This window comes from Mytilinidion resinicola (genome assembly GCF_010093595.1).
Source record: "Mytilinidion resinicola strain CBS 304.34 unplaced genomic scaffold BDZ99scaffold_31, whole genome shotgun sequence".
NCBI classification, from domain to species: domain Eukaryota; kingdom Fungi; phylum Ascomycota; class Dothideomycetes; order Mytilinidiales; family Mytilinidiaceae; genus Mytilinidion; species Mytilinidion resinicola.
This window is the reverse complement of record NW_022985467.1, coordinates 28,770-42,594: the sequence shown is the minus strand read 5'-3', so window position 1 is coordinate 42,594 and position 13,825 is coordinate 28,770. Positions and strand designations below refer to the sequence as shown.

The window sequence follows — 13,825 nt, the reverse complement described above, 5'->3', positions numbered from 1 at the left end:
TGATCTGGAGGTACGCCGTCAATGCTGATGCTCGTTAAACTCGTCAGTGGAGCAATTAGCATTTGAGGCAGCTAAATCTGATGAGGTGGCCGACTCGCTTGGGTGGCCGACTCGCTTGGGTGGCCGACTCGCTTGTGGAGTACGTTAGAGGTTTGCGGACTGCCCGCGTTGAGCGCTTCCCAGCAGCAGTTGATGCTGACCGACATAACGCATACAATAACAGAACTCCAGCCGACTAGAAGAGTTGGTTGTCCCCGATGTCGTCAGCAACGCAGTCCAACGACTTGACATACTTTGCAAACTCCGGGTGCCCAGTGACTAGCTCCAGCATACGATTGAAATTGTCTTCGGTAGGAATAAGGCTAGCTTCAGAGAAGAGATGAGGGATCACAATCTCGTTATTAGCCAACAGACGCAAGCCGGGACGACTTCAGCATAGCTACGTCAAGGTAGTTGCAGATGAAGTGGAGAAGCTTGGGTGGGATGTTCGGTGTGTCCTTCTTACCAGCCTCGCGATGGTAGAGCTGTCTCGGAGGGTCGTCCGTCCTGAAAGTGGGTGCCGCCCAAGCGCTACGATGTGAGTGGATCGTACATAGGGGCGTGGCTTTGGTGGTATTGAGCAAGAAAGGGGCGACTGGCAGGGCATCGACTACTGGCGTAGGCTGCAGCGCATCCCGGCCGCGACCATGGCCCGATGAGGGGTGATACAATCATGGATGGGGAGAGCGCGGCGTTGGATTGGAGGGTGATTGAGTATCTGATGGATGCAGGCGAGTTCCCGTGGTTTGATGAGTATGATGAGTTCGACAACAGTTGTTACGAATCGCTGGGAAAGAGGAAACGAGGGTAGCGCACAGATGGCTACGTCTCTACTAAGCTTTGTATGGTCCGTCGACGGTGACGGAGCCTCCTGGCATACCCAGCATGCTTGGGTGCCAGGATCGAAAGAGGGTAGTTCTGACAATCTGTTGCGATGATACGGGGGCATGGAACGCATCTGGAAGGATGAGACCTCTTGCTCCCGATGCCTGTTTTTCATAGATCTTGGGTAGCTTGGGATTCTTGGCATAATGGATTGAATAATGAAATTGATGCTTTGACTTACACGCTCCCTTCTACCGCGGGAAGGTTCAGTCTTTGATAAGACGTGTACATGAGAAGTTACTGCTCCATACTTATGCCCTTTCCGTTCCCTGACCGCCATGCTTACCATTGCGAAATGTTACGACGAATCTTTCGTAACCTGACCGCCAAAGGAACACTTGTTCTCGCGACTCGCGACTATCTTTCGACTTTGGCATCGCTATAGACGAGCTTGATTGCGTCTAGCGGATAAAGATGCTCGAGAGGGACCACCATATTCTGAAACCCTGTGTTCACGGACTTGCTAGACTCAGGGATACCGGAGAATGTGCATCTTCTCACGAGCTTGGGTCCTTCTCGAGCTGCGGATGGTGGCAGAGAAGTATTTGCACTCCCGAGACAGAGACATCTGAGTAAGGGGTGGTGGTAGAGTAGGTAGGCAAGCAGTTACGACGCTAAGTGCGGGCTGGAGGACTTTGGGAATGACCACACGGCAAGATCAGCCGCATCGTTGGTGCAGTCTTGCAGAGACGAGCGTAATTGGAAAATGGCATCATATGTTAGCAACAAGGGCTCCAAATCTTTGGAGATAGATAAGAAGAGTACATGCGGGAGTTCATATGCCCGTTTCTGGTAGTGGTGTTCATCGGGTGTGATTTCAGATCGCTGAACGTCAAGCTTGGAGGAGGGATGTGAGTCCCACGAGCTGAGCAGGCGCTGGATGTACAAGGTCTCCTTGGTAGTAGGTATTTCTGATTGCGCGAGTGACGACGGCAAAACCGAGGTGGATACATAGCCTTTCGAGGTCCATTTTTGGCCTCTGCCTCAAAGAAAGGGTATTCTACAACTAAGCGGGCCCTACCGTGTCCGCAGTCTACAGAAACTTGCGATGCTGTCCAACGATCTTGAGTGCCACATAGTTGGCGCTGTGACATGCCGAGCCTTTCTACGTCCGCGCATCATCTATATGCAGATATTATTGGAGAGATTGCAATGTCGCGAGTCGGCCGTGGGGCGTTTTAAATAGCAGCAAGATGGATAAAGCCCGCCAGGTCCCCATTGTTGAATGGTTGTTCTGGATTTTGATTCTCTCCTATGTTCCGACGTCGCCTGGACACGTCGGTTGATGTGGCGGACGACTGGTTTCGAGGTTATCGGTAGGCGTCGCGGGAAAGCAGGTGGGTCGTACGGGTATTAGGAGTTGGATGTGCACACGTACTGTGCACAGAAAATGGGGTTTTTGGCGCAGGTATCTGGGTCACTGGGCTTTTGTCAGTCTCTCGCATCTAGAGGGAGGAGCAAAACATACATCAACTACATTTCAAGGCGAGGATCAAGAGACGCATAGGTCGCGGTGCGCGTTCTGCGGGTCGATGGTGCTCAGAGAAGAGAAATATGGCATGACGGTCATGTAACCAGGGCTACCGGGGGGAGCAAAGTTGTTGAGTGGACGGACGATGAGGCTGATGTTGGGGTTGCTGTATTCAAAAAAGAATACGTTCAATACGCCATCCCATCCGGTCCTAGCTCGGACAATAGCGCCGGAGACCCCCGGGGCGGTTCACAGCCCACTGCAATCCCACCTCTTTCCATCACCAAATCATGCTTCATCCATCTATCCACACACCGGCCGTGCTTCCAATCGCCGTTGCCATGCATTAATCACCGTCTATTGAATGTCGTAATAGCGCCGGACTGCTGCATTATCGTCCTCAAAATCCGTCTACGAGAGGACGCTGCTTGCCCAAAGTGCCACGACGACGTGCGATGGATTGATGGCTCGCGGTGGGCAACCCTCGTTGCGGCAAGGGTTCAGATGCGCAACGCTATGCTTCAATAGCACACCCTTTCTGGTGTCGATTTCGTCGGTGATCATCTCACTTGACTACAGAACACTGACCTATTAACGGGTGAAGTAAAGATACGGCCGGAAAAGGCTTCCTTGCAACACGATCTGATATACTTATCATGAGCGAGAGTGCCACTCTATGGCTGCTTTCCTGTAGGGCTTCGAAGATGTGCGAGCTTTCAGCTTGGAAACATTTGATCGAGCCTGTTCCGCTCTAATATTGACCTTGAATTCTTCCGGGCCCAAAGATCCCCGAAGATGTTTATCCAGATGTTCTCGAAACTAGTAGCCGTGCGATTAATGTGGCCAGGCGCGAAAGCCTACATGGTAGTAGATAGCGACGAGACAGCAGATAAAGCAACCGGAGAAGAGCATACTGGAATGAATATATTTCCCAGCGCGAGCCAAGAGAGGATATGGTTCGGCCTGGTAGTGGAGAGAGCTATAAATTTACTTTTTCGCCGCAGTTCATAATCTTCCATAATTTCATGATGTCTCCATGGAGCCAACTACGCATTCTTGTCGCATTTCATGATCTACATTCGTTCCATGTTTCCCTTACTCTATCAACTAATCCCAAGAGGCGTCAATGCATGAGGGACGTCGATGCATTTAGAGCTGTCGAATTGGTATTTCACACAAGCTGCTTATCTCTGCAGCAAATCTGCGCATGTTCATTGGTTGCGGGTACCTGCAGGGCATCGATCCTGGGCCAATCTACTTTCGTGGCTCAATTTTCGGGCGTTCTGCAACTCTGATTGGCCATGTAGGCGCTACTTACTCATCAACCCATGGGCTTCCCACCTTTTATCCCGCTTCGCACACCAAGGAGGTTGAATTGAAACCGGCGAATTTTTTTGGTCCTAGGCAACTCAAAGGGCGAATTCGGTTTCTGGAGGCTTCTGCGCTGGGGGCTGAGAGAATCGTGGCGCGGCATCTCCGTTTGCCAGCAGCGTGCTACGCCGCTTTTAGGCACACCACCACCGTCCTAGGACCTTTATACTTTACACCGCGCACTCCCCAAATTCTTTCGCTTCCAGAAACTATCACAAGATGGTTCCCACGACAGTTCCCACGTACACTACGCTCAGATACGTGATTGATCACGTCTTCTTGCCGCCCCAAGTCCACAAGCAGGAAGATGACTTCAAAGTCGACCGAAGCAACGCTCTTCTTTCCATGTTTCTCGGCAGTTTGAAATCATACGCATCGTTGCCGGCTAATGTCTCTCCGAGCTGGACAGCGTGCGTTGATATGATTCAGACGATGGACGACCTGCAAGGTTCCTCTCTTGCCCTGGATACGAAGAGCCTTCTTGCCAAGTTCGACGCGTTGGCTGACGGAGGTATGCACCGTTGCGCTCCTCATAGTGATTTTGATCGCTGATTGTGCCCAGATACTATCGCACTGCATATCAGAGCACAGAACGCAGCCCTACTTATCCGCAAACACGATCACGAGACTACCTTCGAAGTCTTCGAGCTTTCCCCAACTACCGATGCCGTCATGGGCTGCAAGTCACGTCTACGTCGCTCGTTTCCTGGGCCCGCCATACGCATCGCCAACACCGTTTTTGCGGACGCAGCGTTCCTGGAGCCGCTAACGGAAATGCTCGTGAAGCTAGACTCGGAGACTCCCACGGAGGTGGACCGAAGCACCACAACAACCAAGGCCAACTCCACCGTCTCGGAGAGTCGTCAAAACACTGATCCAATGATGGTGACCGGCCTCCTCATAGGCGCTTTGCGTGCTGCCGGCACCCCTGCCCACAACGTAGTCCGCATTGAGAAGAACACGCGCGACGACGTTCTGTGGAAAGACGCCTTGAACCCCTGGCGACGATCACCACTGTGGCTTCTACTTCGTGTCGCCATCGAGACAACGTTAGTCCAGACCGGATTACAGGAAGGAACTCGTTATTTTAAGTCGTTCATGATCTTCTTCTTCAGTCAGGTCCTGCAGACTGCACTGGACGAATCACGCAACATTTCGAGCGACCTGCTCTTTGTGATGAAAACTAAGATCTGTCGGCGCATGTTGAAACTAGGTCAGACGACGCCTTCCATACCTAGTGTTGATATAATTCTCCACTCGGCCCGAGAGAGGTTGAACAGCTGTTGGGAGAAGCTGCAGGGTGACAAGGACCCGCATCATATCTGGAAGCAGTGGGACAAGTTTCAGTCACACATATCTTTTGAAGAAGATACAAAGCTCGCACTCAAAACCTTCCGCGGATACCTGGGATCCCTCTCCACCCGAGAACTAACCTCCGCTGCCGAAACCGCTTTCGAGCCCGCGCGATTGAGTCGCATCCGCCAGTGCAACCAGACTCTCCCCAACTTAGACTGTCTAATCTCTGCCGGGCCCCGTCAGAAGCATGTTTTGCTCACTGATTTTGAATGCTGGGTTGATACTTGCCTTCCCGAATGGCTGAGTCACAACATCCAAGACTCAGACACGACGAGGAAACTTGCAAGTTTACTGAAATGCTATCCCGAAACAGGGCGGCAATTTTACGAAGGCAATCCTGTGTTGCTATCCAAGATGTTTCTCACGACTATGGAACTCTGGATTGCAATGGATCGATCCACTATCACTCTGCATTCTCTCGTCGCGAACTATTACCCGAGCTTCCCATCCACACTCTTAGAACCAACCCTTTTGCCGTCGAAGCGACAACTGACACGACTGTCTTTGATTGAAAAGTACATGAAATCTCGGGACGCTCCAGTCGATCTTGGGAACCGTTTGCACTTCTTGTCTACCAAGGATGATAGCCTGCCAGTTCGGTATTACGAAGGCTCACCGCATCACATGTGGCTTCGTCAGTGCATAGAGGTTGAAGCGGCTAGGAAGCGAGAAGAAAAGCGGGATGAGTTCGAGCGGTTGAAGACCGAATACAGGAACCTCTCAAACGAGTTCGCCAATATGAGCTGCAATGAGTCAACTTTTTGGAGCGGCAGGCGGATGGTCACTGATCATGTGAATCACAATTGCAATAAATGCCAGCTGAAGATCAGGATAGAGAATATGCGGATTGATGTCCACGAGTGGCCATTGCCTTCCGACAACGTTCAAGCGAAGCTGGTCGTCTTTGAGCTCGACGTACCCGAAGCGATCCGACAGTGGCGAGATGTGACGTACTGGCTTCAGGCTGAAGTTCTTGCCAAGCAGACTTCCGGGTCGGAACAACAGCTGTATTGGCTTCGAAATTATGATGGTCTGCGAAATTATTGGGGACCGACGTGGGGAAGATTGCAATTAGGATCATACGAGAAATCTTTCACCATCTCGCATTACCGGTCCAAGGCCGTCTCGACTGCCACCGAGGCAGACGTATTGCTCAACCATGGCATGAGATACGATCTACGGGATTCGGACCGAGAGCAAACAGCGAGTAGTTGTATCGGCGATTTCACAATTCGCGCGGCGTGCACTCTCAAACTTCCCTGCGACCCTTACAGGCAGCTTCAAAACACCCTCTGCAACACCACTCATACATCGAATGAGATCATAGCTCGTCAATGGCAATGTTCCCCGGCCATGACTCTCCACGAATTTTATGCGTTTGGCGCTCTGCGTGCAGGTCATCGCCTTCAATGGATAAACATAGCGAGGGAGCTGACTGAGAATGTCCTCTCTTTCGGTAAATACGAGGTGTGTGCCTTGTTCCTGCAAGCCTCTTTGCAAGCTGGGCCAGCGGGGATATATTCAATTCTTCGAGAGTCTCACGAGATATTGGAACAGAAGCATGTTAGCCTAGGCCTACTCACCGCACTCGAAGAAGGTCTCTCAGGCGTCGAAGCAAATTGGCAAGGCGCGATAGCAGCCCGTTTGTTCACCGTTCTTGCGTCTCGTATCCTGTCCCTTACTGCTCAGAAAGATGTAGCAGAAAAAGCTGAACTCTTTTTGCGCCGAGTTCGCAAGATTGTGCTGGGCTGGACACGAGAGCTTCAAGGGAAACTCCAAAGGAGCACCGACGAAGAGGAGCGTACTAATCTCCGGTCTCATTGTTTGGAAGTTGCATTGATCGGCCACTTGACTTTGGGAGTCAATAACGAATACGTGCCGTCGCTACTCACAGACCAGTCAGACATTTCCGATGCCGTTGAACTCATGGTCTCCGTCCGCGACAACTCTCCAACAGTAGAAAAAGATGTTGAGGCTCCGCTCCGTCAATTACTACAAGAGTCAACCGTGCTATGTCTTCGGCTCGAAGATCGGATTCGGAGCCTGGTTCTTGCTGACAACTCAGGTCTTGACCATGTCACCAGGCAAATCTGGACAGCTTACCGGCCTTCTGCAGGATGGATGGCTCTTCCAGCTCCGAATCAGCATTGGCTTACCACCAAGACACAATCTACGCCCACACAGAGCTCCTCTACCGTCCATCTGAACCTTTTGACCGGCCAGCTACTTGTTAAAGGGAAGCCGGTATCAAGACTCCCTTCGCACTACGAATCTCACAAAACTTTCCAGCGACTCTTTGGCGCTAAAATCCTCGATGTTATTCCATCCAGCTCAGACGGGATGGAATTTGAAGTGCGTGAGCAAATTGAAAGTCACCAGGTCCATTTCAAAATGGTCCATTCCGAGTTGGTCATCAGAACGATTAACGCGCAAGGCCAAGTGTTTGAACTAGTCCCGACATGTGCCCTAGAAGGGGATTTTCCCATTGTATTCATCGAAGATTTCCATCACTGGCGCAACGTGGTCACTGGCGTCGTGGAGTGGCGTCGACTTTCATCGCCATGGGGTCGAGAGCAACGCCCGTGGGAGCTCATTCCCGATGGCCAAGACGTATACCAATTGAAACAAGGAATCACAGCTCTCGTAGAGCCCAAAAGCCCCACAGGCCGCAGTCTGTCCTCCTTGCTCCATCCTCTGGAGCATAAAACTTACCTTCATGCTATCCTGGATGCGAATACGAAGGAGGTTGCTGTCCACCTCCCGCGGCTGAATTTGAATTTCGACCTGGGGCCTGACATGTCCGATTTGAAGTCTAGGCAATTTAGAGGGCTGGTAGTAGACCGAGATCAGGCTATCGGAACATTCACCGGGCTACGATCGAAGCTCGTCCTCACCACGCCTGGTGGTACTGGGTGCGGTAAAGAGCGATGCGTGATTGTCCCATTTGGAGACGTTCAATTCGCCCGCAGTGTTGATCACGTCGAAGTCAGCGTGAAGACTGATGAGGCCGCACGTCAGGTCGGGTACTACGCCTACGATTTGGATCTCAACTTGAGAAAGCTGACTGGCAACACTACTTTGAGAGGCAATCTCTATAAGACGTATCTCCACGCCGTGACTGCACACTGTCTACCAGACAAATTGACAGCGACGACCGGCACGGAAGAGGCCCTTGATTGCATCCGGAGCGCATCTATGAGATCATATGATAATCCCTCGAAAGATGAACATGAGCTTCTCAAGATTATCGCTGATCTTACGCCACGCCGTAACTTCTACCCGCTGCACCTGAAGGTAATGCAGACAGTAGATTGGTCTGATCTGCCGCCGCTTTCACAACACAATGCGTTCGCCACGGAGGTCGACAGAATTCGTCGGCACTATTCAAAGCTCAGCTTCTTGCAAGGTGATCAGGTTGATACAGCTGTCGAGGATTTGACGGACGGCGAGAAGTTCCTTATGGAGCGAGCCGCTCTCCGCGACGCGGTATTTTGCCTTGATGGCTTTGGGGCGGAGACTTACACCACACAGCACGACGTCGCATACGATACTAGTGATCGCGGTTTCGTCCGTGAAGGCGAGCTCCGATCATACGCCGCTGCCAGACTAGCGTGTGACTGGACCGTTGATCTGGGTTCTGGGTTCAACATACAATCGTACTTGGAAGGCTTTGGGAATGTCACTATCAACGGCGTTACTGGCCCCTCACACCCCAAAGATGCCATGATTGAACAGTTGGGGTACGATCAATCTTGGCTTGCGGAAGGGAAGGCATTCCTCCCGGATCTATGGTGCGCACTACAGCATCGCTTTTCGTCAGCAGATCAATCGAAGGACAAGTATAGGATTAGCTTCTTTCTGGCAACGCTGGTGTTTTGCGGCCGCAACGACGAGAGCCTTGTCAAGACCCTTCTGGCATTCGCAACTGTTCCTCGGCTTCGCCACATGCGGTCCCCGAGTCATAACACCTTTAATCTAAAGAAAGGCTACGCACCGCGAAATGCTGACCTTGTCGAAATGGCCAATCATCACGCTAAAGACTGGGCAAATTCTCCGGAGTCTGATCTTGCACAACTACCAGGTGAGTCTAGCGCGGTCTTCTGGAATCGCTGTCACGAACTCTACGAGAGAGCTCTGAGTCAATCTGCGCATACATTCGCCGATACTCTCATGCCGCAATGGAGAGTACCATTCCGCGATAATCATCCGCTTCTCCTAGTGCCTGGAAATGACATCGCCAAATACATCCACACGGCAGATGCGATCGGGGATGTCCGAACACGCTTTCTAGAATGTGCTCAGAATAACGAGTTGCTGGACTACGTGAACAAAGCGCAGACTACATTGAATGGCCTGAGCCGAATGGTCGGGGTGCCCGATTCGTACCTGGTCCCATCGCCAGCGCCCAGAACGCCTCCAAGAAATAGGTCCATCCGGTACCTTGATGTATTCCAGGCAACTGCACCAACGTTGATAAATCAACAGAAGACCGGAATCTTCACTCCGTTCCTGGAGCCCAAGGTTCACACCAAGGCGGGGGTTCAAAAGCAACGCATGGAGGCGTTGCTAACTCTGCTTCGCACCAAGCCCGAGGGTAGATTCGACCAAAAGTACGCTGAAGACTTGCAGCGAAGCTACGAGTCTCTCGAGGCCTCCGAGGCCCTCCCGGAACTTTGTGGCTCGAAGGAAGATTTGAAGGCCGCAATTCAATATCATCTGGAGTCGTGTAATCGGCACGTTGGGTATATATACAACCGCATTTGTGAGGCAATGCGAACCGGACACACCCAGATGGCGGCCCGCAATATTTGGTCTGACCTTGCGCCACGTCTCTCACCTTTGTCCTTGCTACAGCATTTGGCATACCCAAAGCGAAAAACTTTGGATGAAAAATGGAAGCGAGTTTTGATCCAGTACGGTGTAGCACTTACGGAACTTCAATGTGCGCAGCGACTTGTCAAAGCCTGCAAAGGCTATGTCGAGAATCCGGTGGATATTGTGAAAGAGCTCACTCACCCAGGCCATGAGGGTTGGAATCCGAACACACGTCCCGATTGGCTACTTCTGGAACTTGAGGGTAATCTCTTGATACGTCCAGTGCAAGCCCGAATTGCAATGGAAATGATCGAACCATCATCGAATTTGAACTCAATCCTGCAACTTAACATGGGAGAAGGCAAATCCTCCGTCATCGTACCAATTGTTGCGGCATTTCTCGCCGATACGACACAAAGGCTCGCGCGGGTGGTTGTGCTGAAGCCATTAGCTCCCCAAATGCTTAACACGCTAATTTCCAAATGCAGTGGCTTGCTTGGTCGACCTATTTACTACATGCCTTTCTCTCGATCACTTCGGGTGTCAGTCGAACAGGCCGTCTGGATTCGAGAGCTGTACCAAGAATGTATGCGCGTAGGCGGCATTCTCCTCTCTCAGCCAGAGCATCTTTTGTCTTTTGAGCTGATGGGTTACGAGAGCATCCTCTCCAACCAACTGCAGGTGGGAAGGGAGATGATCAAGACTCAGCATTGGCTACACAGACACGCGCGAGACATCCTTGACGAGAGTGACGAAATTCTAAGTGTTATCTTCGAGCTTATATACACGATGGGCACGCAACGTCAAATTGAATTCAGCTCCGATCGATGGAGTCTGATTCAGAGTACCTTGGGAAGATTCTCTGAGCTTGCGGTCAAGACGCTCGCCGCATTCCCCGAGGGCGTCGAGGTGGAAGCAAAGAACGGACTCGGAAGCTTCCCTCACATTCGCATTGTTCAAACAGCAGCCGGGGAACATCTCCTCAGGAATCTCGCCTGCGACATCTGCTCCACCGGGCTGTCGACGGGTCTATTGAAAGTCCGAAACCTACCACCACAAACCCGCGACCAGCTCATCAAACTCATCACAGATCTTAGGGTGTCGAAACAAGATATCGAGTCGTTGCTCAAAATGAAGGATGACAGCAAGATGGATGAGTCGATGTGGAGCACAATCCTTGTTCTCCGGGGCATGATAGCGTGTGGAGCACTTAGCTTTGCTTTCAAGGAGAAGCGGTGGCGTGTTCAGTACGGTCTTGACCAAAGTCGCTCACAGCTTGCTGTTCCATTCCGCGCCAAGGATATGCCATCCGCCCGTGCCGAGTATAGCCATCCTGATTCCACCATCATATTGACTTGTCTTTCCTATTACTACAAGGGACTTGCAAATGAGGAGCTCCTAAAGGCCTTTGACGCGCTTTACCGCTGCGACAATGCCCAAGAAGAGTACGAAGCTTGGATCCATGACGTCGGACTCGAAGACATACCTCTGGCGTTCCGGCAGGTCAAAGGGATCAACCTCCAGGACGTCGATATATGCAATACTAAACTCTTTCCACGTCTCCGTTTTGCCAAGGGAGTGATTGATTTCTATCTCTCGCATCTAGTCTTCCCGAAAGAAATGCGCGAGTTTCCTCATAAGCTATCTTCCTCAGGCTGGGACATTGCGCAGACGAGGGCCCACCCAACTACTGGTTTCAGTGGAACAAACGATAGCAGGTACATCCTTCCGCTGTCAATCGAGCAATGCGATCTTCCAGAGCAACTGCACACCAACGCGATGGTCATGTACAACCTTTTGGGAGACGAAAACAACTACCAGCGAATTCAAGAACGGCCCGGACTAGGAACGACCGTCAACGCGAAGTTGCTGCTCTCTAATGTTGTCGCCTCACGGCCGCCGGTCCGTGTCATCATTGATGTTGGTGCTCAAGTTCTTGATCTTCAAAACGAACAAGTCGCGCGTCAGTGGCTGGAGCTCACGAGGGGTCAACAAGACGCGCAAGCAGTGGTATTCTTCAACGATGAGGACGTTCTTTTTGTCCTTGATCGCAACGAGACGCTGGAACCTCTCAACGTTTCTCCGTTCTTACGTCAAATGGACCGATGCCTAGTGTATCTCGATCAAGCACATACACGCGGTACTGACCTAAAGCTTCCAGACTACAGAGCTGCCGTCACGCTAGGTCCGCTGCTGACAAAGGATCAATTTGTGCAAGCATGTATGCGCATGCGCAATCTTGGCAAAGGTCAGTCCGTCGTCGCCTTTGCGTCGAAAGAGATTGAGATGCAAATCCAAAGCTGCAGCGGCACATCTACCGAGGACAGAATTGGCATGAAAGGCGTCTTGGAGTGGTGCATTCGGAATTCGTGCGCAAAGGCGAAAAAAGAGCTCTTGTTGTGGGCACGGCAAGGACTACGATACCAGAAGCAGCAGTGCGCCCTGGAAGTGAGCGAAAGGGACTCGGAGGGTAACCTCTCTTTGGAAGTTGCGAAAATGCTTCTCGAGCCCGAAGCACAGAGTCTGGAAGAGCGATACGGCTTGGACTCGTCTAGATCACTTCACAGCATCGCTACTGATTCCGAAAAAGAGTCGATGACCCATCGGATAGATCAGGTCAATGCGATCATCCAAAAGTGCTTGGAGTATAACATCACATCGCTAGCCGGGGCGACTCTGCAAGAAGAGCAAGAACGTGAGCTTTCACCGGAGAACGAGAGGGAGCAGGAGATAGAGCGGCCACGACCTGTGGAACCATGCCGCCACACGATTCATCCCATTATCCGGAGCTTTGTGCAAAGTGGGAACCTATCACCCTCAGGACGGACAACAGCGTACCAAGATGCCTTCGCTAGCTTGCACTCCACCAGCGCTGGAGAGCATACAGGGATCGAAGAATGGCCGAAGAATGAGCTCCTGGTCTCTCGCGACTTCGCGAAAACAGTCCAGATCAAAGAACATGAGACGTCCGATTTCTATGTTCGGCCAGTGAATTGGATCATCAGTCGCACCAACGCCCGCGGAGAAGGCACTTACCTAATCATCAGCCCGACAGAGGCAAACGAACTGCTTCCATCTATCATGGACTATCGACAAGTAACCCTACATACCTACAGCCCCCGCACCCGACTCTCCATGCGCTCGTTCGAGGACCTCTCGTTCTTCGCCCTTCCTGCATTCTTACCTGCGGCTCTCCCGTCACAACTGATTCCCGTCCCAACTTTGGTAAATCTCTTCGCGGGCCAGCTCTACTTTCGAAGCTGGGATGAATACGAGCGAGTGCGTCTGTTCCTAGGCCTCTGCTATGAAACGGAACATGCAAGAAGTGATGGGTTCGTTATGCCGCGAGATAGGAGCATGGTGGCGCATGCGCTGGAGGACTGTCGCTTCGCCGTCTCGCCGATTGGTTTCTTGAGGGCGCTGGTGGGTATTCGGCGAAAGGGACAAAGTTTCGAGAGGTCACACATGGGTACCCTGCTACGAGGAGAGGGGGTCAGCTTGGACGAGCTAGTCGAAGCGTAGATGGTGAGCTGGGTATCCGTAAGGCGAACGTGAAGGGGGATGTTATGACCTCCCCTAACTGTGAGGCGCTGGGCTATTCTAGTGTCACGACTATCACAGAGGGCCAGGAACAATGTGGTGGAGTTGAGGTATCGAAGGTTAGGAGAGGGAGAGGGGCGTCGGACGCGCGAGCTTGCTAAAGAATACTTCAGCTTGCTATGGCAGATGACATGGCTCAGGTACTGCTAACTGTTTGAGGATTGTGAACCAAATCGTCGTACGCTTTCTGACCTTGCCGCGGCTATGGTGAAGTCACTTCAGCAGGCGCACCATATAGAGATTTACGAGCAGCGAAAGGATTCGGAAGTTATCGATGGGCGCATAGCT

The 13,825-nt window shown here is 51.8% G+C and overlaps 1 protein-coding gene across 1 annotated transcript; it reads left to right on the top strand.

Moving 5' to 3' along the window:
• Positions 1-3,985: 3,985 nt before the first annotated feature.
• On the top strand, positions 3,986-13,822 carry BDZ99DRAFT_550822 (uncharacterized protein; the record flags this gene model as incomplete). The annotated part of the gene is made up of 3 exons (XM_033726994.1): positions 3,986-4,277; positions 4,329-8,937; positions 9,082-13,822. The coding sequence occupies 3 exons, from the start codon at positions 3,986-3,988 to the stop codon at positions 13,457-13,459; spliced, it is 9,279 nt and encodes a 3,092-aa protein (XP_033569514.1). The 3' UTR covers positions 13,460-13,822.
• Between the last annotated feature and the right edge of the window lie 3 nt (positions 13,823-13,825).